General features: G+C 38.3%; 1 protein-coding gene across 1 annotated transcript in view; it reads right to left on the minus strand.

Annotated features, from left to right (window-relative positions):
• Positions 1-1,409: 1,409 nt before the first annotated feature.
• The window catches only part of LOC141629354 (peroxisomal nicotinamide adenine dinucleotide carrier-like), a 38,070-nt gene continuing 12,839 nt past the window's right edge, over positions 1,410-26,640 (minus strand). The window contains exons 2-4 of the mRNA XM_074442372.1: positions 14,499-14,567; positions 14,299-14,406; positions 1,410-1,901 (exon numbers count right to left, since the gene is read on the minus strand). Of these exons, the coding sequence (XP_074298473.1) occupies positions 1,776-1,901; positions 14,299-14,406; positions 14,499-14,567 (303 nt within the window). The 3' untranslated portion in view covers positions 1,410-1,775. The remainder of the gene's footprint in view (positions 1,902-14,298; positions 14,407-14,498; positions 14,568-26,640) is intronic.

The raw sequence follows: 26,640 nt of genomic DNA on the forward strand, positions 1-26,640 counted from the left end.
GGCTCAATATCCATCTTTGGACGTGATAATTTGGCAGGGGATCAATAAATTTTCCGTCAAAAATGTTTTAGCCCATATATATCAATAAATATTATGATCGAGATGGATATTGAGCCTAATAGAGTCCTTATGTCATGGGATAATAACTGACAAGCTTGGTTACCCGTCCAAGTCATCACTTAACGCTTAAAACTGAGTTTAATTGACGGAAAATAAAGTTTAGGGGTATACTTAATGATAATGACAACAATTAGGGGTACCATGTATGTTTTAAAAAGTGTAGGGGCACCATGTAGAATATTGATGGAGTCAAATATGTCGTGTCTAGTGTGACTATTTAGGTAGTTTATTCAAGTTTTGAGGCCAAGTTATGCTCTAATCTTGGACATGCACCGGCTTACTCTATTTCCTTGTAGTTTGGTCACAATGAGCTCAATGTTAGATTGTTCATCTCTTATGACAAAGTCAAGCATCCAATTCCAAGAGCCGAGGTGAAGTTTTCATTGTGCATTCACCAAGACAGAAAGCTGCGTCAACCAAGCAACAACAAGTGAAAGTGGGAAAGCAAAGGACCAAGTCAAAATATGAGATTTTGATCACGGAGTCCAGTGCAAAACGCAGGCTGCGCCGGCTCCAGGAGCCTGCGCATCTCTGTTCTGAACACGGGCTTAGCTTAATAAGTCCGTGTTTTGGGCCTACTTGAGAACTTAACCTAGAAATGAGTGCATCCCTATATAAACCCCATACTTTTGAAGACCTAGTTTACTATCTAATTATTGAATAATCTAAAAAGACTTGTATGAGAAGAACACTTAGTATTTGGGTGAAAGTTGTAAGCTTTTGTTGGATTTTTATGTCAATCTTTCCACAATTCTTGGTTTCATCCATGGTTATGGAAGGCTAGACCTTTTTCTTGGTGTAATTTGGTGAGACACTACTCTCCTTAAGTTTGTAAGAACCTCTTAATCTTTCCTCAATAATTATTACATGTTTCCTTGGTTTTATTGTTTATGTTGGATGTTATTGTATTAGGAGTAGCTAACCTTGCATGTTAATCATCTTACTATTGCAATCCTTGTAGCAAGCTTGCATCTTTATGAAGTTGGATTAAAGTTTGTATCTTTGTGAGTGGAACTTGTATGTTAATCCTTGGAATAGTTGGATTAAGCCTCCTAAAGGATTAATCTTGACACTTTTATTTGGCTTTTGTTCATAATACTCTCATATGCAAACCTTGTTGTGGTTTTCAATTAGGTGACCATATTAATAGGACCAACTACTCTAGCTTAGGAGTAAGTAGTCACTATCTTACATAAGTAGTTGAGTAATTGTTGTGGGAAAAAAAAAAGAGGATCTTTGTGCTTAGGAGGTAGTTGTTGAGCCTTATTACACCAAGTTTCTCCCTTATATTGATCTTTGCATATCAAGTGTTTGTTGATTTGATTCTTAGGAAAGTTTACATCTTTCATTTTGTTATGCTTGTTTCCAATCAAATGTCTTTCTCCATTTATGTCATCACTTGTTTACCATTGTTCATAATCATTGTTTGTTGATAAACTTAGTTAGTAAGTCTTAATTGTGGTTAGTTTCTTAGTTAGTTCATAGAGTCCTAATTAGTTGTTAGGGTACCCTAGTTGTTACATAGTTTACAATTCAAGTTTTCGTTCAACATCCTTCTCTTGGGTTCGACCATTTACTTCCATTTTACTATTGTTTTAATTTAAAGTTAGTAGAGTCAAGTCTAGGTTATAAATTGTTAATTTGGTAAGTTAATTCTAGCTTTTACGACACTTAGTATTCTCTCTTACCAAATATCCCAAAGAATTATTAAGGTCAGATGACATACCGAGTATCTCAACGAGATATTTTTGCCTATGTCTTGCTTTGCCTGAAGCCTTTGACTGCAAACGCAATCAAATTCACATAAATGTACTTGTAAATTTTTCACTCGGGTTTCCCTAAATCCAAACAAAGGCATTTTAAATGTTGAAATAAAGATCATATATACACACTCTCAGACTTAGAGGATGGTCGTTTTGAGGGATACTTACCTAGGCACAGTGACGGGAATTTTTGAATCATATACAGAAGGCCAGTTTACAAATACAATTGACGGATCAACTAACTGGCAATTTCTAATTACCGAGGCACTAATTTTGTTGAGTTTATGGATTCAAGTACCTAAGAGGGGGAGGGGGTGAATTAGGTACTCTTTTAAAAATTTTAACTTCAACTTTATTGGATTAAAGTAAGTTAAGTGAACAAAAGAGATTTAAAGGATACTTTGAATAATATTGAAAGATTGAACAAGTATCACGATGAATGTTTGCTGAAGTATGAAAGCAACAATCGTTCTGACTGTATCTATTTGTCTCAGTTTGTGGAGTATTACTGCAGACCAAATACGACAGTATGATGAACTGTTACTTCTAAGTTTAAGCGAAACAAAACAAACAAAGTTACAATGAATGTTTGCTGAAGTATGAAAGCAACAATCGTTCTGACTGTATCTATTTGTCTCAGTTTGTGGAGTATTACTGCAGACCAAATACGACAGTATGATGAACTATTACTTCTAAGTTTAAGCTAAACAAAACAAACAAACAAAGTAAGAAAGCAGCGGAATTAAAGTGATAAGCAATGAACACGAGATTTTTGAATTGGTTCGGCAAATACTAAAGTGCCTACGTCCAATCTACCTTTTTATTACTTTCCTTTAGTGATCTACTCCGACAACTAAAAGACCCTTGTAATAAAAGACGCCAACCTACTCCGGTTGCAAAGCTAGTACAAGAACTACTCCGTTCTATGACAAGCTAACTCGCAATCTACTCCGATTGCCAACTCACAACCTACTCCGGTTGTCAAGAGTAAAAGACTACTCCGTCCTAAACTCTTCTAACACACTTAAAATGTAAAGGATCAAGTTTCCACTAACACATTCTTAACAAAGAATAGAGGTGGACAACTTTTACAAGATCAACACTTTTAAGCAAGAGAGTTTAGTATATAAAAGCAACAGTGGCCACGACTGTAGAAACTGAAAGACACTTGAAGACTTTTAAAAGTATTTTGCAAAAGAACACGGTTTTAAGCTATTAAAAACACTTTGCAAAACATGAAAGAATTAATTCAGAAAGTCTTAAGGATTTATGAAGATAGGACACGGTATTTATAGAGGAGGTAGTGAAGGAGGTTGCTAGGGTTTTGAAGGGTTTTGAAGGGTCAAAGGTTTTGCATGTGAGGAGCAATGGTAGCCATTCAAAAGCTTGCACCAAAAGGGAGTCTTTTGCATGGGTAAGAATAGAGAAAGAAGGATAGAAGAATACCCTTAAATGCTCATGTAAAATCAGAAAACAAAGAATGAAAGACAAGTCACAAGAGACAAGTTATCACCAAAATGGCAAAAAGCAACTTTTGTTTTCTTAAAAACCAAGGGATAGAATTTGCACAAAGAGGAAATATTTTGAATAATTCAAACCATTCTTTATTGGATACTACCTCCTTAAATAAAAATCTGAATTTCTCTTTGAAAATATAAGTCACGTGAAAGCATTTGAAAGAGAAAAGAAGCTTCAAGTTTTTACGAGTTGTGGCTCAGTCCACTCAGCTGTTTACTTGTTAAAGCAATAAATCATCCTGGACTTTCTATTACTCTGCTATACTTAACTTTCTCACTTGTACATTAGATGACACACGACTAATTACAATGGGATTAATAACAACTTCAACACTTCTTAATCCAAGCTTGATTACATCATTAATCCTGAAAAGGTAAACTAAGATAATACAAATCAAATGGGCATGTTATCATCAACATAAGGAACCCAACAAATTCCCCCTTTGATGATGACAAGCCCTAAACGAATGTAAGAGCAATGTAAACACCTTAATTCAAGATTTTAGCAAGCAAGATCAAATGATAGAGAAGGGACAATATTACCTTACCAAGGGCAAAAGCTAGAATCAAACTATCATGACAATTTTACATTGCCCCAAACAAGAATCAAGCTAAGAAGGTTAGACAAGCCATTAGTTTAATCAATAGCAAAGAGATTAAGCATGAGTTTACCTTTTCCCCCTCTTGACATCATCAAAAGGATAGGGATGTCACAAGCATTAGAGTGCAGATTTTTCATAAGAAAACACAAAAAGACACATATAATTGTGACAAGGTAACAAGGTCAACATCAACAAGGATTAAGCATAAGTTAATCAAAGTTCAACAAAGCTAAATAGAGTTTAAAGTACACCACCAAGTGTTCAAAATAACAAGTAATAAAACATAGTCTTAGAAAGGCACAACCAAGGGTGGAACAAAATGAAGGGATACGGGTAAGAGGTTAAAGGGCCGAGAGGGACTGGAAAGGCTAAGGAGAGGAGGCTTGTTCACCATCCGAGCCACTACCCAACGGATCATCATCCACATTAACATCTTCACCAACCTCTTTTGTGGACACAAGAGTGGAAATAATATCCACCTCTCCACGAATGAGGTCCAAAGTAGAGGCAAGGGCCGAAATAGCCAAGTCCTTTTGGCGAGCATCTTCCCTAATCCACGCACCCAACTCAGCTACAGCATTAAGCACGTCCCGCATATTACCCGAGTTACCTTGACTTGATGACCCAACTTCCGGGTCCTTCTTGATTTTCACAGCAATTAGTTCATCATTCTCAATTTTGATCAACATCTTCCCCATTTGCCCATCACTCATGGTATCACACATATCCAACGAACCCAAGCTAGTATTCACTAAAACCCCATGTGCCTTGAGCACAACCGATAGCCACATTCCATAGGGTAAATGAATCAAGCTAGAAGAAGGTCGACGAAGCTTAGTCGAGATAAGATGGAAACGTTTAAACATAAGCCCAACTAGGTTCACCTTTTTGTGGGTAGCAATGTGATAGATTAAATATTGTAAGGCAATGGTGAGTTTTCCTCTATCACCCGAAGGATAAATGGAGCGACACAACATGTTAAAAATGATTCGAAGAGGAGGTGGGATTTGGGTGTTGCTCACGGGTCCGGGGGAGACAGTTTTGGGACAAACGGTTTGAGCGATGCTAAGAGGTGAGGCATATGGTAAGGCTACCCAAGTTTCGGAGGGGAGGTTGTCATAGCCTCCGACTGGAATATTAAGAGCGATGAGCGAAATCAGATTGAGTCAGTTTTAGAGGCTTACCGTTCACCTTAGCTGTAACAAAATCACCAGATTTATCAACCCGTACCGTTGCAAAGAATTGAATCACTTCACTCACAAATACCGGCTCACGCATTTCCAGTAATTTCTCCCAACCTTGAGCTAAAACCATATCACGGACAGAGTGGAAAGCCGGCGGCTCGAACCAGTTTTGATTATACACCCGAGGAGAGTGAATTGCTTTAATGTTCATCAACCTTTCACAATTTTTGTAAATGGAGGTAGGAAGGTCGAGACTCTCAAGGTGCGCCCAAACAGTGACTAGATCCCATTTCGAGGTTAGGGAGACTGGATCAGAGGGAGCAAGGTAGACAAGTTTTTTCTTTGAAGTTTTCGATTTTTTCTGGGTAGGTTCATTTGGATTTTCAATTGGAATATCATCACTGGGATTATCAATGTTACTTTGTTCAACATTTTCAGAGATTGGGGGTAATTGGGATGATGGGGCTTTTTCTTTCCTTTTGTTGTTTTTCTTTGCCGGAGTCGGGTCAGACTCGCCGGATTTTGAAGGATTTTCATTCAGATCAAATTCCGTTTCATCCTCGACATATTCAACTAATACAGTAGCAGGGTCAGATGAGGAGCTAGGAACCGTAGAGCTTTTCTTTCGACCACCACGAGTTCGTCGTCCTACCATTGTGGAGATGGGTAGCTCGTCGGATGATGGAGGGTCAGTAGGGTTCGGTGATGGTTGTGGGTTAGGTGGATCTGGGTTTGTTGAAGGGGTTGTGTTTGAGGTTTGTGGAGGAAAGGCGTAGGACGTTTTGACTGGAGGCATGGTTGGAGTTGGTGATGTAGGCGGGTTGGATGTGACAGGTAGAGGGGTAAATTTTGTGGGTTTGATGAGTGTGTTAAATGAAGTTTTTACCATGGTGGGTTAGGGTAGGTGATATTAGGAAGTTGTGGATTTGGGAGATGAAGGGTTAATGGGTTTTGGTGGTTTGGACGGGTAGAGATAGGTAGGAAAGTTAGGGTAGTTAATGGCCCATTTAATGTGGTAAGCAAAGTAGTTGGCCCGTCTAGACACATTCAATCGCTCGAAATAAAAACACGAAGTAGCATATAATAAACGTAAATTTAGATATGAGGTTGAGTGATTACCGACTCACAAATACGGTGTCAATTTTGGTCCAAACATGATGTCAATGCACTTAGAACACTTAATAACATATATCCAAATTTAACTTAATCAATTAGGAAATTGTGTAAAACTCATACTAAAAATCACAAGCTATTAATTAACCCAATTTCTAGTCTAAATTTCTCAAAATGTTCTCTTGCAAGTGGTTTAGTAAAAATATCGGCAATTTGATTTTCGGTCTTGCAAAAGATAAGTTTAATATGTCCTTTTTCCACATGATCACGAATAAAATGGTGACGAATATCAATATGCTTGGTTTTAGAGTGTTGAATAGGATTTTTGGAGATATTTATTGCACTCGTATTATCACACATTAAAGGAATGGAGTCAAAAATAATACCAAAATCCAAGAGTTGTTGTTTTACCCAAAGGAGTTGAGAACAACAATGTGCCGCACTAACATACTCACTTTCGGCCGTAGAAAGAGCTACCGTGTTTTGTTTCTTTGAGGCCCAAGAGGTCAAGCAAGGACCCAAGAACGTTGCAATTCCGGAGGTACTCTTTCTATCCACCGTGCACCCCGCATAGTCCGCATCCGAAAAGCCTATAAGATCAAAGGGACAATATAAGGGGTACCATAGGTAAAGATTTTGTGTTCCAATCAAATACCGAAGAATTCGTTTAACGGCTTTGAAATGTGATTCTTTCGGATTTGCTTGGAACCTAGCACATAAACAAACGCTAAAGAGAATGTCGGGACGACTTGCGGTCAAGTAAAGAAGTGAGCCTATCATACCTCTATACACCTTATCACTAACATTCTTACCGAGTTCATCCTTGTCCAATTTGGACCCGGCTACCATAGGAGTATCATGAGGCTTACCATTAGTCATCCCAAATTTCTTAAGCATTTCTTTGATGTACTTTTGTTGATGGATCATGATTCCATCCTTTGATTGCTTAATTTGGAGCCCAAGGAAAAATCCTAGCTCACCCATCATGCTCATTTCAAACTCCGATTTCATTAGTTCCGAAAAATATAAGTAAAGGAGTTCATTTGTTGCACCAAATATAATGTCATCAACATATACTTGTACAACCAACAGTTCGTCTGACTGTTGCTTCAAGAACAATGTTTTGTCAACGGAGCCTCTTTTAAAACCATTTTCAATAAGAAATTTAGACAATCTATCATACCAACATCTTGGTGCTTGTTTTAAACCATAAAGAGCTTTGTCTAATTTGAAAACATGGTTAGGCAAATCATTGTTCTCAAAACCCGGTGGTTGCTCTACAAAGACATCTTCTTCCAAATATCCATTTAAGAAAGCGGTTTTGACATCCATTTGGAAGAGTTTAATGCCTTTGTGAGCCGCAAAAGCTATAAGCAATCGTATGGCCTCAAGTCTAGCTACCGGTGCATAGGTTTCATCGTAATCAATACCCTCTTGTTGGTTATAACCTTGCACCACTAGTCTAGCCTTGTTCCTTACGATTTCACCCGAGTCATCAAGCTTGTTGCGAAAGACCCACCTAGTACCAATGATGTGCGATTAGGCGGTCTAGGGACTAAGTGCCATACCTCATTTCTTTTGAATTGATTGAGCTCATCTTGCATGGCAAGCACCCAATCCGCATCCATCAAGGCGTTTGTTACATTTGAAGGTTCAATTTGAGAAAGGAACGCATTGTGGGCACAATACTCATTGAGGTGAGCGAGATGGTTGACGGATGATCTTGTTCGAATTCCCGAGTTGAGATCACTTGTGAGATTAGTGAGTGGATGAGAGCTTTGATGTTTCCACTTCTTTGGAACAATAGTTTCTTGTTCCCCCTCAACATCATCAGTCACAGTGACTGTTGCTATTGGCCTGGAAGGTTCTTCATCCTCACTGTTTTGGTTTTCTTCAGTTCTGGAGGTAGAAGCAACAGTCGTTGGGTCTGTTGCTTCCAGAGAGGAATCAGAAGTACTACGTGTTCCCCCTGAGTTGCTGCTCTCCTTTGAAGGTGACAGTCTCTGTGTCTGTTGCAATTCAGTGCTGGGAGCTTCTTCATCCGTGAACACGAAGTCTTTTCGAACAAGACCAATCTCAAACTCATCGTCATCGTCCTCATCATCATTATCCATGTTTTGTACCTGTCCAAGCACACTAGATTCATCAAAAATGACATGGATGCTTTCTTCAATTAACAAGGTTCGTTTATTGTAAACTTTATAGGCCTTGCTATGATCGGAGTACCCAATAAATACTCCTTCATCACTACGTGGATCGAACTTGCCCAAATTGTTTTTACCATTGTTGTGAACAAAACATTTGCTTCCAAAACATCTAAAATAAGAAATGTTGGGTTTTCTTCCACGCAATGATTCATAAAGGGTTTTATTTAAAGTACTCCTTATCATGACACGATTATAAATGTAGCAAGCGGTATTTACCGCTTCGGCCCAAAAGTTCTTAGGCAACTTACTAGTTAATAACATTGTTCTAGCCATTCCTTCAAGGGTTCTATTCATCCTTTCAACCACACCATTTTGTTGTGGGGTTCTAGGAGCCGAGAAGTTATGGTCTACACCATTGTCATCACAATAAGCACCAAATGATGAGTTTTCGAATTCGGTTCCATGATCGGTTCTCATTGAAACAAGTTTTAAACCAAGTTTATTTTGAATCTTCTTTAACCAAATTAGAAACTCATCAAATGTCTCATCCTTAGAGCTTAGGAAGAGTGCCCAAACAAACCTAGAGTAATCATCAACAATGACACACACATAACGACTACCACCTCTACTTCTAGTTCTCATTGGTCCACACAAGTCGATATGTAAAAGTTGCAAAGGTTGAGATGTACTCATAATTCTTTTGGATTTGAAGGAACTTTTAACATGTTTACTCCTAGCACATTCATCACATACTTTATCAATTTCAAATTTTATATTAGGAATGCCTTCAACCAAATCAAGTCTTTTAAGGGTATTAAGAGTTTTTGTGCTAACATGACCAAACCTTTTATGCCATAACCAAGGATCATTGTTCATTACACTCATGCAAGACATGGTGTGACCGGATAGAGAGTTCAAATTAGTTAAGTAAACATCTTTGACACGTCTTCCTTCGAGTATTAGTTCATTAGTAGAGGCATCAAAAATTCGACACATATTAGCATGAAATTCAACAACATTACCCTTATCACAAAGTTGAGAAATACTAAGGAGATTATGTTTCAAACCTTTGACAAGCCGCACATTGTCGACACAAAGTAAGGATGACTTACCAACTTTTCCAATACCAATTACTTCACCTTTCTTGTTGTCACCAAACCTTACCGTGCCACCATCATACGCTTTAAGTGAGAGGAATTGGCTTCTATCACCCGTCATGTGACGAGAGCATCCACTATCCAAGTACCAATTGCGGCCGCCTCTCACCAAGCCCTACACAAGATTAGTTTTTGAGTTTAGGAACCCAAATGAATTTGGGTCCCTTTTTGTGATCAACATAACTTGTGGTGTCTTTCTTAATGTTCATTTCATTTAATGCTTTGGTGTTCTTTTCAATGTCATCAAAACGTTTTGTACATCCATTAAAAACATGACCATTGTCACCACAATAATTGCAAATGATGTATTCGGGAAGACCTACATACTTCCTTCCTCTAAAATCGTTTTTAGGCTTCTCGGATGCAACGATCATCCCGATTGTTCCATTTGAACCCCAAACCAAAGCAGTTTTATCGCATTTCTCGGTTTGATTCGTGAGGAAGTTTAACACGGTTTGACTTCCTTCCCATTTTTCAGTGATGTTCTTAGCATTAACAAGCTCATTGGTCAAGTCATGGACACGTGAAAGAAGATGCAAATTCTTTTCTTTTTCTCTTTTGAGTTCATCATTGTTGACACTTTCAATGGACAATCTTTTCTCAACAATGAAGTCATGGGTGTGATTGTTGAGTTTAGACACGAGATAAATGATTCTTTCTTTGGACTCTTCATATTTAGATGTCATCTTGTCGAGTCTTTGGTTTAGATCAACGATTTCATCGGATCTAAGATGAAGAGAAGAGCTAGAAGAGCTACATTCGGGCATACCTTTTTGAAGGAAGGTAAGCCTTTCATGGAGGTCTTCTATTTCATTCTTGAGACAAACAACCTCACTCTTAAGACACTCATTTTCATTTTCCAACCATTCACCTTTTCTTTTAAACTTGTCTAAATCGTGGTCGGGAAGCAACGGTCTTAGAGACTGTTTCTCTTAAGTCTACAACTTCAACAACAAGGTCATAGATCTCATTTTCAAGATCGTCTTTGTCCTTCAAAAGATCATCACGTTCCTTGGTTAGAGAGGAAACTTGCATCACCAAGGTAGTGTTGACATTTTCAAGGTCAGAGACGTCCGTGGGTGTCGACCTAAGACGCTCTAGTTCTTTAGTCAAATGCTTGTTTAACTTGTTGACTCTTTTGACTTCATTATATGCCTCGAAGTGTGACAAGAATGTGATCTGTTGCTTTTAGTTCATTTTTGATTAAAATTCTCTTGAGCAATTTCCTCAATCTCATTTTGCATTATATCAAGCTTATTAGTTTGAGACCGACACTTATCAAGAAGTTGATCAAGAAGCTTACATACTTTCTCTTTGGAGTAAGTTCTAGCCTTGGCCTTTAGATTGTTTACCTCGTTGTCGGAATCGGAGTCGGAATCGTCGGGGTTAGCCATGAGGCATCTTAAGTGTTCAAGTTTTGAGGTTTTTGAGACTTTTTCTTTACCATGATTTGCAAGACACATTTTAGCCTCAAGTTCCTCCTCGATGAGTTCCTCATCTTCCTCGGAGTCGGACATACCCCATATAGCACTCATGACTCTATGTTTATAGTCTTTTTTAACCTTTTCTCTTCTTTCCTTAGATTTGATTTCCTCCCACTTGGGACATTCTTTAATTTGATGAGTTTTATCACCACATTTAAAGCATCCCATGGTGGAAGTAGGTCGTTTCTTAGGAAAGCGTTTTTTAGAGTAATTATTAGTGAACTTTTTGTTACCTTGGCCATTGACCAACCCGGCTAAGTTTCTTGTGAACATAGCAAACTCGTCTTCCTCCTCATCTTCTTCATCACTTGGAGAAGATGTGAGGGCGAGACTCTTTCCCTTTGATGACTCACTAGAATGCTTATCGAGATTGAACTCGTGAGCCATTAGTGATCCCATTAGTTCATGAAGAGATAGGGTTGACAAGTCTTTAGCTTCCTCTATGGCGGTGACTTTAGGTTGCCATTTAGGGGTTAGACTACGAAGGATTTTTCGAATGATGTCCTCGGACTCGAAATTCCTTCCTAGACTTTGAAGCTCATTAATAATACAAGAAAAACGAGAAGAAAAATTATTTAAAGACTCGTCCTTTGACATTCTAAACATTTCATATTGTTGCATGAGAAGATCAATACGGTGTTTTCTTACTTGGGACGTCCCTTCATATGCAAGTACAAGGGAATCCCAAATAGATTTTGCCGTAGGACACCCGGAGATTCGACTAACTTCCCCCCTCACCAACACAACGTTGAAGAATCGACATTGCTTTGGAATTCTTTTCGGCAAGCTTGAAGTCGTTCTCATTGTAATTTCTTTCCTCTTTTGTCTTGGTGAAACCGTTAAGAATATCGGTTTCCTCAATGGCAAGAGGTCCATTTTGGATGATGTTCCAACATTGATAATCGATACTTTTGATGTAATGTTCCATTTTGAGTTTCCACCATCCAAAATTCGAACCGGTAAAGACCGGGATCTTGGAGTGTTTCTCGGAATCCATTACCCACGAATCAAACTCTAAGGCGGTTAGCCTCGATCAAGAGCACGAGGCTCTGATACCAATTGTTGAGTTTATGGATTCAAGTACCTAAGAGGGGGAGGGGGTGAATTAGGTACTCTTTTAAAAATTTTAACTTCAACTTTATTGGATTAAAGTAAGTTAAGTGAACAAAAGAGATTTAAAGGATACTTTGAGCAATATTGAAAGATTGAACAAGTATCACGATGAATGTTTGCTGAAGTATGAAAGCAACAATCGTTCGATTTGTATCTATTTGTCTCGGTTTGTGGAGTATTACCTGAGACCAAATACGACAAGTATGATTAATCTGTTACTTCTAAGTTTAAGCGAAACAAAACAAACAAAGTTACAATGAATGTTTTTTGAAGTATGAAAGCAACAATCGTTATTTGTATCTATTTGTCTCGGTTTGTGGAGTATTCTGCAGACCAAATACGACAAGTATGATGAACTATTACTTCTAAGTTTAAGCTAAACAAAACAAACAAACAAAGTAAGAAAGCAGCGGAATTAAAGTGATAAGCAATGAACACGAGATTTTTGAATTGGTTCGGCAAATACTAAAGTGCCTACGTCCAATCTACCTTTTTATTACTTTCCTTTAGTGATCTACTCCGACAACTAAAAGACCCTTGTAATAAAAGACGCCAACCTACTCCGGTTGCAAAGCTAGTACAAGAACTACTCCGTTCTATGACAAGCTAACTCGCAATCTACTCCGATTGCCAACTCACAACCTACTCCGGTTGTCAAGAGTAAAAGACTACTCCGTCCTAAACTCTTCTAACACACTTAAAATGTAAAGGATCAAGTTTCCACTAACACATTCTTAACAAAGAATAGAGGTGGACAACTTTTACAAGATCAACACTTTTAAGCAAGAGAGTTTAGTATATAAAAGCAACAGTGGCCACGACTGTAGAAACTGAAAGACACTTGAAGACTTTTAAAAGTATTTTGCAAAAGAACACGGTTTTAAGCTATTAAAAACACTTTGCAAAACATGAAAGAATTAATTCAGAAAGTCTTAAGGATTTATGAAGATAGGACACGGTATTTATAGAGGAGGTAGTGAAGGAGGTTGCTAGGGTTTTGAAGGGTTTTGAAGGGTCAAAGGTTTTGCATGTGAGGAGCAATGGTAGCCATTCAAAAGCTTGCACCAAAAGGGAGTCTTTTGCATGGGTAAGAATAGAGAAAGAAGGATAGAAGAATACCCTTAAATGCTCATGTAAAATCAGAAAACAAAGAATGAAAGACAAGTCACAAGAGACAAGTTATCACCAAAATGGCAAAAAGCAACTTTTGTTTTCTTAAAAACCAAGGGATAGAATTTGCACAAAGAGGAAATATTTTGAATAATTCAAACCATTCTTTATTGGATACTACCTCCTTAAATAAAAATCTGAATTTCTCTTTGAAAATATAAGTCACGTGAAAGCATTTGAAAGAGAAAAGAAGCTTCAAGTTTTTACGAGTTGTGGCTCAGTCCACTCAGCTGTTTACTTGTTAAAGCAACAGTCATCTGGACTGTTTCTATTACTCTGCTATACTTAACTTTCTCACTTGTACATTAGATGACACACGACTAATTACAATGGGATTAATAACAACTTCAACACTTCTTAATCCAAGCTTGATTACATCATTAATCCTGAAAAGGTAAACTAAGATAATACAAATCAAATGGGCATGTTATCATCAACATAAGGAACCCAACAAATTTCACTGAATATGTCTATCCTCCTTGCTATCCCCACAGACCACCATCAGGCAGCACCGAAACTACCACCAGACCTCACCAACTCATCAGGCCCCGTGGGCTGTGACCCAACTACCCCACCGACCCACCGCCCTTTAAATCTTCATCACCCTCTGAATCCCCGCCCTCAACTTGACTAATGATATAGAAACAACGTACTACTATGTACTAACTGATAGTTATGCTAGATAATTGGCAATCTTTTCAACGACGCATTGAACGTTAAGGTAATTGCAGGACTAAGGAAGATAGCAATCCAAATACCTTGACTACTAGTAAAGGATATGTTACGATTGTTGCACCAAGTTTTGCCACAGCTTCAAGCAAGAAAATCTATGTAAAATACAATGAAGTGAAATTTCAGCGATTTTTTTTCTTTTACATTTTCAGTGAGATTCTTAAACAGACAAGCAGTAATACCACTTATGACCTACCTCCAATGCTGTCACTTGCTTTACACCAAGCTTATTAGTAGCCCGCTTCTCTTTGAGAGACCTCAGTGAGGTCTCATAAATCATGAATTGAATAGATGGATTGCAGACCTGATAAAAATAAATTTCATCGGATCAAAGATTGAAAGGTCTAAGATGTTTTTCTTCTAATAAGATAGATTGCTGACTCGAGGGAGACTAACCGTTATCAGAGTTGGAATAATGCCCTTCCAAAATCCTCTAATGCCTGCTTCGTTGTAAACCTCAGATGCCTGTCACCATTACACATAAAAATAGAGCAGAAGATAATAAGACACACTCAATCAGCTCATACAATTATGACAATCACTCTTATGAAATCTAGAGATACAAGGATGGTCACATAAATCACATAAACAACAACAACATCAGAGCCTTAATCCCAAAATGATTTGGGGTTGTCTGACATGAATCATCCTTTAGAACCGTTACCTTTCATGGGTGAACGCACACCTTAAAAATGCGAAAAAGTGAAAAGAAAAAGGTGAAAAACAAACATAATACAAAAGCCAGGTAAACTTATAGATTTTAAAATTGAAGTCCTGGTTTCTTTTATAAAAACTTAGAATTTAAATCGAGAATAAATATTAAAACGATTTTGTAAGCCGAAGTAAAGCTTAAGGAGTTAAGGGTCCGGAATACCTTAAAAGTGAAACAAGTATTCCCTCCATCCCGGTCATTTGTTGTCCTTTCATTTTGGCATAAAGACCAATAAAACCACTAAAAATACTAATTTACCCTTTCACTCGTGGGGCCAGATTTAAAAAGTTGGAACCAGCTTTCATTTTGAAATCAGTAATGAGGATTAACGAAATATTCAACTCCCTCCAAAGTATTGGCAAGGGGTAATATAGACATTTAACCTTTTAAAAACATCTTAAAATAGAAAGGACAACAAATGACTGAGACACCTGAAAAAGAAAAAGGACAACAAATGACCGGGACGGGGGGAGTAATATATAAGAAAGTTGTTGGTAAAAAGGTGTAATAAATCCGAAAAGAGCAGCTAAATTTTAAAAATTAATTAAAAACATCAAATATATCAAATAACATCAAATACTAAAAATCCACATGTATCATTACCCTCCATTGTGCCCTCTCCGTCACCATTCCCTCATCGAGCCCGAGAAATCTCATTGATGCGTGCCTTTTGTATGTGTCTATTCACATGTTTGGCAAGCATTTCTATAAGCTTATATGATTATTTCATTCTATTTCCTCTCGTATTTGCTACTTTGGATGTATTTCATGTCTCTTGCCGGTTTTGAGACTCATTTATGCATTTAGAAGCCAAATTTGTTCGGTAATGGAACAAGATAGAAGCGTAGATGAACTTGGAAGAGAAGGATTGAAGTTTTATATAGGCTGCCTATCGACCATTAGTTACATATGTCGTTAGATATTGTCCAAACGACACAGACTCCTTGAATGTTGGAAGATTTTGGCGTTGTCAATTGACCAAGTCTCCTATGTCGATCGACTTGCCCCTCTATGTCGATAGACAGAGTGCTATATGTCCTTAGACATGACCATTAGACACAGATCCATGGTATATTGAAGTTGTTTGCTCATTGTTGATCGACCATGTACTCAATGTCAATCGACCACCAGTGCTAAGTGTCGTTAGACATCTTCAATCGACAGGGTGTATGTTATGGAGAGCTTTAACCTTGTCGATCGGCCAAGGAATCATGTCGATCGACCAAGTGAAGGCGGATAGACGAAATGTTCGCTTAGTTTGTTTTCTTATTTTGGGCTTTAGTACAAAAGCCTCTTGAAAAACTTTTAATTAGGTTATCACTTTTTATTGCTAAAACGAAGATTACACTTTCTTCTCTACAAACTTTTAAGTCTGGAATAAATCTCCTTCTTTATTGCTCATATTTGGATTATTGGTAATTGAATTCAACCTTTATTTATTTCCCTCTACTATGCTTATTCTCTATTTTCTCCCTTATTAGTAGTAGTTTTATGTTTAACTCCTTTTTGCCCCTTTCTCTACATGAATTCTCTTTTAATTTCATCAATTGTTATTGAATTTGTTAAATTCATTATGAGTAGCTAATTTCGCCCTTGCTAGGATTAGGGAAGCCATGGATTTGTGACGGTCTTATATTAGGTTATAGGTCAGGCATAATTATCGTTTCTGTATTGTTAATTGTAGCATATAATTGCGATTAGTTGGTTAAGTGCACGTAACTAGTTAATTGAGCCGGTAAACTCCGACCTAAGATCGAAAGCCTGGTGAGAATTAGACCTGCTACAAACAATAGAGTGCCCTAATAAATTGCGAGAGACCGTTAGAAGCATTCTAGGGCGAAAAACAGACCGAGAGGACCTTTTCATTACACTGCAGACCGTCTTATGACTGAACCCTGACCTTAGACTTGACTGTGCATTTTCCATGGTGAACCGAAATCCTAGCTTTTCCTCTTATTATATTTAAACTCAGCTCCTCGCTTTTTAATCCTTTTTCTCTACAACTTTTAGTTTAGTAAAACAAAATCAAAACCCCCATTTTGTTACCTAGACAAACTATAATTGATAAGTAGAACCCATTCAGCCTCCCTGTGGATACGATCCCGACTTCCCTAACTATATTAGTTTAGGCCAGTTGGTCTATTTCGGGTTTGTTGGTCGTGTGTGTTTCGCGTCAAGCGGGTCGGGTTAATTCGGGTCAAGCCATTTTCAGGTCAAAGATTAAGAGAAGAGAGGCATTTCAAGTCTATTAGGGTCAATTAAAGTTATATTTTGTCGAGTCATTTTCGGGTTGAGTGGTTTCGGATTGGTCATTCCGGGTCGGGTCTGTTACGGGTCCATGAAAGCTCGGGTCATTTTCGGGTCGGGTCAGGTCACTTCGGGCTTCAGGTGTCATTCGGGTTTAGCAATTCGGGTCGATTTCGGGTCTTGGGTCATCATTTTCGGGTCGGGTCAATCGGGTCGGGTTGATTTTGCCAGGTCTAGTCACGTTAGTAGTTAGACTACATGCGAAACATGCTTTTCCAAAGTAACAATAGCTATGAGATGCTAGTTCAAATAAGTTCGTTCATTTTTTTTTTTTTTTGATTAGGTAAGAAAACTAGGTTGATCCTCTAGGGTAGGACCAACTTATCTAATCCTTTCGAATGAGGGAGGTAAGTTGAATCCACCGGCTATCAAACCACCTCGAAAGAGTTGGACATGAATGTCCAATAGTAGCCATGAAGGCAGCAACCTTGTTGGCTTCACGAAAACAATGTTTAATTATCACTTCATCGAAAAAATGAATGTCTAATTTTACATCCTTGATAATATCAGAAATTTCCCAAGGAATTTGCCAAGTACCTCGAATTACACATAAATTATCACCCTCCACAATTAACTTTGAGATTCCTAAGTATTTAGCTGCTAAAATACCTTCTTTTAAAGCGAGAGCTTCCGCAACAAGGATATTATTGGATCCGCACTTTTTTGCTCCCAAAAAAATGACTTTACCATTGTAATCTCTTATAGAATATCCTAAAACAGCTTTATTACCTTCTATTCTTGATCCGTCAAAATTTAGCTTTAGGAAACCGTTTCTAGGTTTTTCCCACCAAATTTCTTCCTTACTAGAGTTTTTTCTAGCTGACTCTTCTATCTTGGGATTGTCGAGATCCTTAAATCTAGTCACATTCCAGGTCTTAGTGCTATTATTACATAAAGTAATAAGTTTGCTGATACTTAAATTAACATTATTAAATATAATATCATTTCTATGAAACCATGCATTCCACCAAATAAAAATAATCTTAATGAAATCATCTTTTAGAATTAAATTTTTGAGATGATTAAGTTTCGTTAGAAAACTTTGACTTGTAATATTATCATAATTTGACAAAAACTCGTTGAAACTAATAATTTTCAGGTCTTGGATGACAGACCCAATTAAGGGACATTCGTAAAAGAAATGATCTTTGTTTTCAACAGGATTGTTGAACAGAACACAATGAGGTGGGACATCAATATGACTCTTGAGAAGTCTACTTTTCGTTGGAAGGCCGTCAACACATGTTTTCCAAAGAAAAAATTTCAATTTTGGAGGAATATTCAATTTCCAAATCCATTGAAATTCACATTTGTCAAGAGCTTGATCGAACAAACTTTGCGCTAACCAAGTTGCTGTTTTGGTAGAGAAATTTCCATCTACGGACAACCCCCAAATGAGGGTATCTGGAATATCATTATGTGGTAGTGTAATGTTAGTAATCTGATTAACAATATCGTTATTCACTAAACTGGATAATTTACAAACATCACATTGCTTGTCTGAGGTTATGAATTCTTTAACCAAAAGATTAAGATCACGGTTACTATCATCATCAACCATACTGCTTGTAAGTGGGTGTGAAAAAACCCAATTATCAGACCAAAACTTAATTTTGCTACCATTACCTACCTATCATCTCAGTCCTTTTCTAAATAAAGTCCGAAAACTCATAAGTTTACGTCATTGCCAAGAAGAGATTGAATTAGGCTTATGATCAAAGAGTGAACAATTTCTCAAGTATTTTTTAGTTACCACTTTGACTCATATGTTGGGGTTGGTGTCCTTAACAGTTAGTGCAAGGACTTATAAACCTCTAAAAGGATCAAAGGGTATACTTTGTATTATAATCAGTTGATCCACGTTTATCAATAACGGTTGGCTTGCTAGATAAGTTTGACGTTATTGTCATACAGATGGCGGTGATCAACTGGTCCCTAAAAGTCACACCTATAGGATACGTCTTGAGTGACGTGACGGTATGAAAATACAGTCATATAGATGCCAAATTTGACTAACCAGTTAGTCTGAGTTATTTGACTAATAATTAGTCAAAATGTGATGGTGAGATATTATATTTAATACGGATTAAATATCATGAGCTAAAGGCGAATTAACCAGTTAATTCGTAAATTTAAATATAAGCGTTTTATATTTAAATTAAATGTATATTGAATATAATTATACAATACTGTTTTGTCGGACATGTATTAATAATTCAACTAACCCGTATTATTAGTTGATGCCTTAATTTCCGATAACCGATAACAGATTTATAATGAAACGCGTCGTATACATTTAGTAAGCTATGGACCGGACCGCAAGTTTAAGTGAAGAGAAAATTAAAAGCCCGCGAGCTCCCTCTCACACGGTTTGGCCGAGAGCCTTTCATAGACAAAAGGAGAGCATCTCCTCTTGTCTAACCTAATTGTTCATTTGCTAAACAAAATTAGGGTTTTGGGAATTGTGCCTCTCAGGACTCGGATCTCACATCCAACACAACTCACAAAAACTATCCTCTCAATATTGCAAAGGCAATTAGAGGAATTGATCTAGCACAAGGGCATAACTCGGACTATCTTGGGTGCATCGTTTAGGAGGAGATTTGCTTTAATCTCTCATTGCCTTTTGCACTAGGACCGAAGGTTATTTCTAATCTCTATCGTTTCATTTTGTTAATTTCGTTTATGACCATAAAATACATATGAATTTTGCGTTATAATCCTATAAAGAGAGGGTTTTATACGGATCTAACCCTACAAGTGGTATCAGAGCGAGGCCACGTATATTTTTATATGTGTTTTTCATTAAACGATTTTGAAAACGATGAATTTTGTTCAAAAATTGGTCTCGGCTGCCAGTTTTTTTGTCACGGCAATTTTGAAAAAAAAATTTTGCGTTTTTTTGCGTTTTTTTTTTTGATTGTTGGAAACCGTGTCTAGTTTACACGGTGTTGATTGCCTTGTTTTAATTTTTGATCTTTGCATATTGTCTATGTAATCGATATTCATCGCTATATGTTAAAGATCGGTTAAAATCATTGCATAAAATTTCGTGTTGCACAAAATAATTTTTGTCTCGGCATTTTGTTCTTGAAAACCGTGAGGCTTGTAATGTTCACGGCCTGTTTTTCGATTTTTACATTATTTTGCGTGCCACACAATTTTGTTAGATCGTTCGATCTCTTGTTTTGTGTTGTTCTTAGCGAATTGTTGTTTTAATCGATAATTACAACAAGATGTGAAGAACATGTCAATTGTATTTTTGTTTTGATCCGGATTAGAATAAATTGCAATTGAGGTTTTACAAATCGTTTTGTTGTTTGATCACTTGTTTGATCACGTTTTAGCCGTGTAAAATTTTTTTTTTTTTGGCTTTTAGAACCTCTCGGCATTTCTGCCGGTTTTAAAAAAAAAAAAATTTTTTTTGGCCCCTGGTACTGTTCACGTGAACAGTACAGAAGAAAAATTTTTCTGGTTTTTTTTTCTTTCGGCCTTTTTAATGCATAAAACGTTTTTTTTTATGCTCTCGCTTGATTAGTGAAACGGTTCACCCACGAAAAATAAAGTTACACTAACATGATTTATTGTAACGGATTATATCGAATTAAAATTAAGTTGATGAAGCGGTTTTGTCACATAATTTTAATTATCTTTGGTGGTTTGGATAAATTAAACATAATTACGGAATTATGTCACGAATTAATTTATTTTAGTTGATGCATTTTATTTATCGTTCTTTTTATATTTTGAATGTTTTGAATGCCTTTTAATTACGTATTTAATTATTTTGCAAACAGTTGTAACTTAGTGTGGCCTTAGTAGAACGTGTTACCGTAATGATGGAACACGGTCTTGGTTGTATTTTGAGATCTCGTATCTCCATTTTATTTCTTTTAATTACAGTTTTTTATTTAGAATGTAAATAGGTTTATATTTGTAAATTTTAAATTGTAATTCTTGAGAAGACTAAAGATGGAGACCGGATGCTCACTCCCGCTACATGGATCAAGATGGAACACCAAGACAGGCTTTTCGGGTCCAACGGTGGATTCCAAAGTTGTATATTGTTCTTTTTACTAGGATAGGCCACACTAGGATTTTTATTTACGTATCGCATTCATTTATTTATTTTCATGTAACGATAGTATGCATCATATTCCGCCTAAAAACCAAACCACCTAATTATTGCATGAAAACTGACACATATAGAGGTCACGAGTTAGTTTTCATTGACATTCGTATGTCACACGATCATGCTAAGCCATCACCTAAATTGATTCATTCACGCAGACGCTAGTTTTTCGTTCACTTAAAATGAATTATAATTAAGTTGATGGGATCTTCCTCGTATAAACCAAAATTGAGAACGGTCTTTATGGGTCAAACTCCAAGGACTCCCTTCTTCGTCGGTAGGCATACTATGACCCCTTCTACGTTGGGTAAATTGGAACCGATTGACTTATTTTATCTCAACACTATGGTCACTCGTACGATCCTGTGACTATGGTGGACTATAGATAGGATTTACGAAAATCTATCGACCAAGAGTTCTTACGGAAGAATTAGCTAAACAGTTGGCTTATCGGTTTCGAAATTGAGTCTTGGGATCACTTGTATCATTCTTGAGGGAGATCAATTATGCAAGTGGGAGAGTCTACATGTTTAAAATGAATTTTAAAATAGACTTAAATCACCTCGATGAGTTGCTTATTTCGTTTTGTTTTTCTTTCTTTTTCGGTGTAGATCACGTTTTTAAACCGCTAAACTACAAATGGTGGTTCTGCTTGATAACCCAATGCCAAGTGCCACATTGGACCGTGAGTCCTGGCTTAGGATCTTCATGAATCGGATGAATCGTCTACTCGATCGAAGAATGATGGATCCAACTTCGCGGACCGGGAGGCGGCATTACGGAATCTTGCCGCTGGCGACGGGAAGCTCAAATATCTCTTGGAGCCCATCCCGGCAAACCCAGGTCCCACGGCTAGAGCTGCAGAAGTCACCAAGTTTAATGACTTCACGTATGGAAGCGGGTGCGATTAAAAACGTACTCATTTTTGCAATGGAACCCAATTTGCAGAAACGCTTCATAGCCCATGGTGCAAACAAGATTTTCACCACGCTCACCAAGGAATTCTCGAAAGCACCGAGAATCGTGACCTATGAGCATACCACTCGCTTCTTTGATGCGAGACTCCAGAAGGGCCAACCGGTTAGCCCACACATTCTCAGCATGATTGAGAATGTCGAGAAACTGGAGACCTTTAACTGCAACATCAGCGAGAATATTGTTATCGACCGTATTCTTCACTCACTCCACGATGGTTATTCGCAATTTAGAGCGAATTACTATATGAATGATTTGAAGAAGACTCCCCATGAACTGCACTCCCTCCTCGTACAGACCGAGAAGGACATGAAGTTCAGTGGGAGCATGAAACAGGATGTTCTCGTTGTGTCAAATAAAGGAAAGGGTAAGGGCAAAGCTCAGGCAAACCTAGCAGTAGGTAAGGCGAAGTTCAAGAAGTCAGGCTCAGGTAAGAGTGGTCCTGGTGAGTCGAGTAACTCATCAGGCGCGACAAAGAGCAAAACCGAAAACATGGAATGCCATCACTGCCACAAGACTGGGCATTGGAGGCGGACATGTCCTGTTTATCATGAGGACATAAAAGCGGGTCGCGTTAAACCTGTTGGTATGTCTTCTTCTACTACTTTTATTCATATGATTGAGATTAACCATGCAAGTTACGGAACTTGGGTACTAGATACTGGTTGTGGTTCTCATCTGTGTAATCATGTGCAGGGCCTCCGAAATCTCGAGCCTCTCGTAAAGGGTGAGGTTGACCTGCGTGTTGGGAATGGAGCAAGAGTGGCTGCCATCTCAAAGGGGACATATGTGATCCAGCTTCCTAGCGGATTTGAGTTGTCATTATATGACTGCTATTATGTTCCTAGTCTTTCCAAAAACATTATTTCAGTTTCTGCACTTGACAAACTTGGTTTTTCATTTGTAATAGAAAATAATGCTTGCATTTTCTCTTTACACAATATGATTTATGGCAAGGCAGTCTCCTTGAACGGAATTTATGTTTTAGATCAGACGACCGAAATATTACACGTAATGAATAAAAAGTTAAAGGTAGGTGATAAAGATCAAACATATCTATGGCACTGCCGCATGGGACACATTAATGAGAAACGCGTAAAAAAGACTCATTAAAAATGGAGCTATCTCGGCTTTTGATTTTCAATCATTTGGCACGTGTGAATCATGTCTCATCGGTAAGATGACTCGTATTTCCTTCAAAGGTGTTGGAATGCGCGCTGCTGACCTATTAGGGCTCATACACACGGATGTATGTGGTCCTATGTCAATCACCGCACGAGAAGGCTACAGGTATTTCATCACTTTCACGGATGATTTAAGTAGATATGGCTATGTCTACTTAATGAAGCACAAAAGTGAATCCTTTGAGAAATTCAAAGAATACCAAAATAGGGTACAGAACCTACTTGGTAGAAAGATAAAAACATTACGTTCAGATCGTGGTGGCGAGTATCTTTCTCACGAGTTTGATCAACACCTTAAAGACGTGGGATCGCCCTACGTTAACTCCACCTGGAACACCTCAATTTGAATGGTGTGTCCGAACGGAGAAATCGAACACTACTTGATATGGTTCGATCCATGATGAGTCACACGGTTTTACCTGATTCATTATGGGGTTATGCTCTTTTGTCAGCCGCTCTAATACTTAACCGAAGTCCGTCTAAAGCTGTTGACAAGACTCCATATGAACTATGGAAGGGAACGGTCCCTAACTTGTCCTTTATACGGGTTTGGGGCTGCGAGGCTTATGTCAAGTGGAGACCTGAAGATAAGCTCGGCCCGCGATCGGTCAAGACATACTTTATAGGTTATCCTAAAGGATCACGTGGTCATTACTTCTATTCGCCAACCGAACAACGCGTTTTTTTGGCGAGTGCGACATTCTTAGAGAAGGAATTTCTCGAGAATGCAAAGAGTGATAGAACCTTCGACCTGTCGGAGATTCCAGAACCAAACACCGAGCAACCATTGGAGGAACCTATTCCTTCAATCCCGGCTGCATGTAAATATTCCGAGGAACCTAGGAGGTCGGGAAGAGTCTCTATTCCTCCGGACAGATACATTGGTATGGTCGAGGAACATGACATAGATGACGTTCTACTCTTAACGAGTAGTGAACCCGCAACCTATAAAGGTGCCGTGACCGATTCGACTCGAAACTATGGCTTGAGGCCATGAAATCCGAGATGGACTCTATGTATGAGAACAACGTATGGGATCTTGTTGACTTACCTCTAAGGTTCGTCCCCTTCAATGCAAATGGCTTTACAAGATAAAGCATTCTGTGGAAGGTCAACAAGATATCTACAAAGCACGACTAGTTGCTAAAGGTTTCACCCAAGTGCCAGGTTTGCACTACGATGAGATTTTTGCACCCGTAGTCATGTTGCGTTCCATCCGGATTATCTTAGCGATTGCCGCTTTTCATGACTATGAAATTTGGCAAATGGACGTAAAAACCGCCTTCTTAAACGGCTTTTTGGAGGAAGAGTTGTACATGGTACAACCCGAAGGTTTTATCGATCCAAAGACATCCTAAGAAAGTGTGCAAGCTTAAGCGTTCCATTTATGGACTTAAGCAAGCATCAAGGAGTTGGAATCATCGCTTCGACCAAGTGATAAAAGAAAATGGATTTACTCGATCGATCGAGGAACCATGTCTATATATCAAGTCGAGTGGGAGCAAGATTGTCTTCCTAATATTGTATGTTGACGACATACTCCCGATTGGGAATGACATACCTCTCTTAACTTCGGTGAAAGTATGGTTGAAAAACCATTTCCGGATGAAAGATCTGGGAGAGGCACAAAGAATTCTAGGCATCCGTATCTATCGAGATAGATCACGACGGATGCTATCTCTCTCGGGAGTCTTACATAGACAAAGTCCTAGAGAGATTCAGCATGACTAACTCCAAGAAGGGGTTCCTTCCTATGTCTCCAGGGGTGCATTTGAGCAAGTCTCAGGCACCAGAGACACCGGAAGAGAAAGAGCGCATGGCACGGATACCTTATGCCTCGGCAATAGGATCTATCATGTATGCCATGATATGCACACGTCCCGACGTGGCATATGCATTGAGTATGACAAGTCGATTCCAACAGCATCCAGGTGAATCACATTGGTTGGCTGTCAAGAACATTCTTAAGTACCTACGGAGGACTAAAGATTGGGCATTGACTTATGGAGGCGAACAAAAGCTATGCGCAACCGATTCTGTGAGATGCTAGCTTCCAAACGGATCGTGATGACTCGAAATCTCGGTCGGGATTCGTTTTTACTCTTAATGGCGCTGCATGATCAGTGGAAGAGTTCGAAACAAACTGTTACAAGAGATTCTACGACCGAGTCCGAGTACTATGCCGCGTACGAAGCTACAAAGGAAGCGATATGGATGCGTCAATTCTTACATGGGCTATCGTAGTGCCTAGTTCGAATGACCCGATCACCATCTATTGCGACAATAGTGGTGCCATCTTCCAAGCTAAGGAGCCAAAGTCTAGCAACAAGTCTAGACATGTACAACGGAAAGCTCATCTAATCCGGGATTACGTGGAGCAAAAGACAGTAGTGATAGAAAAGATTGCTACAGATGATAACATAGCAGATCCTCTCACTAAAGCATTACGACAAGATAAGCATGAAGGGCACGTTAATTCCATGGGAATTAAACGTGTTCCTAAGTTGTAGTACTCTTTTATGGATTAGATTCATTCGTTTTTGTACTCTATACAACATCATCGTTTTGATATTTTATATATATATTTTGTTTTTCATGTGGATTTGTACGACAAATTTTGAACACCACAAAGTGAACTGCAAAAACATTATATTTTTTAGTCCTTAATTGCCCACATGAGCTGATAACTCTGGCAATTATTTTGTGACGTTGGTTGATGGTGGGTTCAACTAGCCATAAGTCAACAGGTTGACTGACCAATCACAGAGGCGTTTTATACGGATATTTCGTAGGACACAATTGTGACATCGACATGGAGTCCTAAATGTTTTACAACATTCGGTGCCCGGTCGTGGATAGGACCTCCATAATGATCCTAAGAGTCGAATCTTTTGACTATCGACTGTCTCTTGAGACTAAGGCAGATTTTGGGTGACTTTGGTTTCTTTCTCACGGTCATCCGTAACAGGGGGCCAAGTAGATTGTTTTCGGGTCATTTCATGCTGTGCTTAGATCGGAAGGAGTTCGAGTTGAAGGAAATATTCAGCCTTTATCAGGTACTCGATATTTCTCAGGGCCACTCGAGGAGCTGTAACTGAAATGCATGGCCATGCTCGGATACGGATTCGTTTTATCAGTTGAGTTACTCTCTAGTCGGGGAAACCACTCTAGATACAGATCGATTGTAAAATACGACCTTTGCGGATCCAGATCTGCAAATTGTTTTAC

Source organism: Silene latifolia, chromosome Y (genome assembly GCF_048544455.1).
Source record: "Silene latifolia isolate original U9 population chromosome Y, ASM4854445v1, whole genome shotgun sequence".
Taxonomy (NCBI): Eukaryota; Viridiplantae; Streptophyta; class Magnoliopsida; order Caryophyllales; family Caryophyllaceae; genus Silene; species Silene latifolia.